Below are 2,862 nucleotides of genomic sequence, written 5' to 3'. Positions count from 1 at the left end.
TGGAACCCTCGTCGTCGTAAGCGACGGAGTGCCAACAACAACAACAACCATAAATAGCAGAATGTTCAGATTAAAAACCGATGATTCATTATAACTGTTTTATACTTACCTGGCTTGAAAACTGACCAAAGTATGAGCATTCTAAACCATATTTTCAATTTAATGTCCGTGGTTCTTAATGTTGCCATTGTTGAGGTTTTGCGAAAGGCAGCTTGAGAGGAAAGATAGAAAAAAAAGTAGAAATAAAAGTGACTGCCGATTCTTAATATTTGTTTTGGCACGAAGCTGGCAATTTTGGAGGAGGGGGCAGTGCTCAACTGGTACTTATTTTGTCGACCCTGAAATGAGAAAATACCTCGACCTTGGGGGATTTAGAACTCGGAATATAAAGACTGACAAAATGTCGCTAAGCATTTTGCCCAGCGTGCAAATGCTTCCTCAGGCTCGCCATCTTATTGATTCTTAATATTGCTACTAGATAAAAACAATTTTTTCAATAAAGAGTTTATGCATTTGATGAAGTTACGAATGTGTAAATCTGTTAGAGCATACGAAAAATTGTCGTTATTTGCTTCGTCTCTCAGCACTCTGTGTTCAAATCCTGTCAAGGACATGTTTACTTTTCATTATTTCCGGGGTCAATAATGTACCAGTTAAATACTATGGAAGTGTCAGCTTCTTAGCAATCGGCTACATTGTACCTTAAGAATGATTATTCACAGCGTCGCTTTTCCCCCAGAAGTGGAGAATCTTTGCGTGAGGAATAGGAAACTTTTGCATGTATGACTGACCTTGAGATTTTGGGAAGAGACTGCAAATCCTTAATTCCCTTGCTACAAATGATCACAATATCTGGGACTAGAAGAATCTGCAAGACCTTCTAAGGGTCTAAAGGATGATGGTTAAAACGAAATACTTTGCTCCACAACCTTGCTACCAAGTAGGTGACTGGTAAAAATTTACTTTAGTATTCTTTTCTATTCTAGGCACAAGGCCCGGAATTTTCGGGGAGGGGACTAGTCGATTAGATCGATCCCAGTATGCAACTGGTACTTTATTTATCGACCCCGAAAGGATGAAAGGCGAAGTCGACCTCGGTGGAATTTGAACACAGAACGTAAAGACAGACCGAATACCGCTAAGCGTTTCACCCAGCGTGCTAACAATTCTGCAAGCTCGCCGCCTTAATTTAATCTAATATACATACAAATATAAACGTACATTAAATTTTACAGGTGCAGGGAACACATACAGACTTAATGAAACAGACGTAATTGGCACTTTATATTGTCGACCCTTCAGATGATGCAAGCAAAGTCTATAGTGATGAAATTCGAACTCAGAATAAGAGCAGCAATATAATACAAATTGGGACCAATATTTAGTCTGACATGCTATCGATTTCTCTACTAGAATAATACAGCAGATTAGATAATCACATCGGCATGTAATCAATTAGAACTGGACAGGTAAAGTTAATTAAATTTATTGATATTTAATTACATAACGACAAGATGGACAACCTGCAGAGGAAATGGTAACTACTGCTGCAGTCTTAATTATTGATGTCTGACTTTCAATTTGGAACAAGCATGTAGATGGAAGAGATTAAATGAATGTATTATAAGCAAATCACGCCGTTGTTTTTACACATTTAGCCCCAAGACACTTCTTAACTTTTATCATTCATTTGTTTCAGTCATTGGATAGCGGCCATCCTGGGGCACTTCCTGGAAATGTTCAGTTAAACGAATCGACCCCTAAACCTGGTTCTTATTCTATCGGTCTCTATTGCCGAACTGCTATGTCGCAGGTAAGTAAACAAACCAACTCTGGTTGTCAAGCGGTGCTGGGAAACAAACACATACATAAAGTCTCACGCGTACACACGTAGGTACGCACAAAACAGATAACTTCATAAACAATATATTAGGTGAACACACCCCAGGTTTTGCTTCAAAGGTCTCCATCTCCTACTATACACAAGCTGGAGAGCCTATGAAGAGGCAAAAATCGAAGAAAGTTCAAATATCTCGACTAAAAAACTTTCAGAGGAGATGGAAATTTCTAAAAGTATGGCTCATGAACACCTAGTGAAGCTAGGATACATTTCACGCTATAATGTATGGGTCTCTCACAAACTCTCAGAAAGTAATTGCTTGGACCAGTATTCTGTTTGTGATATGCTTTTGAAACGGAATGAAAGCATCCATTTTTGAAGCAACTTGTGACTGGAGATGAAAAATGGATCGTGTACGAAAACCTAGTGCGAAAAAGATCCTCGGATTTGCGTAAGGATCCTCCAAAACAGCAACCAAAGACGAATATCCATGCCAAAATAGCTTTGCTTTGTGTTTCTGAGGATCATAAATATATTATTTATTATGAGGTTCTCCAACAAAACAAGACCATTAATTCTAATGCGCACTGTCGTCAGTTGGCTAATTTTAACCAAAAAATCCAAGAACTGAGGCTGGAGATTGCCGACAGGAAAAGGGTAGTGTTCCAACAAGACAATGCCCGACCACATTTGTCTTTGGCTACCCGAACAAAGTTACATGAACTTGGTTGGGATCTCTTATCCCATCCACCATATTTTCCTGATATTGTGCCAACCGACTACCACTTGCAAGGAAAAACATTTCACGATTTAGATGTAGTCAAAAATGCATCTAGATAACTGTTTTTCTTCTAAACCTCTCAAATTTAATGTTGATGGAATATCTAAATTGCCTGATAAATGGGAAAAAGTCATTAATAATAATGAAAATTATTTCACTGAATAAAATTTATTAAAAGATCTTATATCCATTTTTCATTTAAAAAACGTTTGGAACTTTCCGGGAAACCTAATATATATAT

At 37.8% G+C, this 2,862-nt stretch overlaps 1 protein-coding gene across 3 annotated transcripts in view; it reads right to left on the bottom strand.

The window, feature by feature from the left end:
* The window catches only part of LOC106879830 (cadherin-related family member 1), a 56,319-nt gene that overhangs the window by 50,116 nt on the left and 3,341 nt on the right, over positions 1 to 2,862 (bottom strand). Inside the window, exon 2 of one of the 3 annotated variants that reach the window (XM_052976452.1) lies at positions 110 to 211. In XM_052976452.1, coding sequence (XP_052832412.1) covers positions 110 to 188 — 79 coding nt within the window. In that variant the 5' untranslated portion in view covers positions 189 to 211. Of the gene's footprint in view, positions 1 to 109; positions 212 to 2,862 lie in introns of those variants that run through there. The other 2 variants (XM_052976453.1, XM_052976454.1) reach the window with 2 other exon arrangements.

This window comes from Octopus bimaculoides, chromosome 24 (genome assembly GCF_001194135.2).
Source record: "Octopus bimaculoides isolate UCB-OBI-ISO-001 chromosome 24, ASM119413v2, whole genome shotgun sequence".
Classification (NCBI taxonomy): domain Eukaryota; kingdom Metazoa; phylum Mollusca; class Cephalopoda; order Octopoda; family Octopodidae; genus Octopus; species Octopus bimaculoides.
The sequence above is the reverse complement of the archived record's forward strand: the minus strand, read 5'-3'. Positions and strand labels throughout refer to the sequence as shown.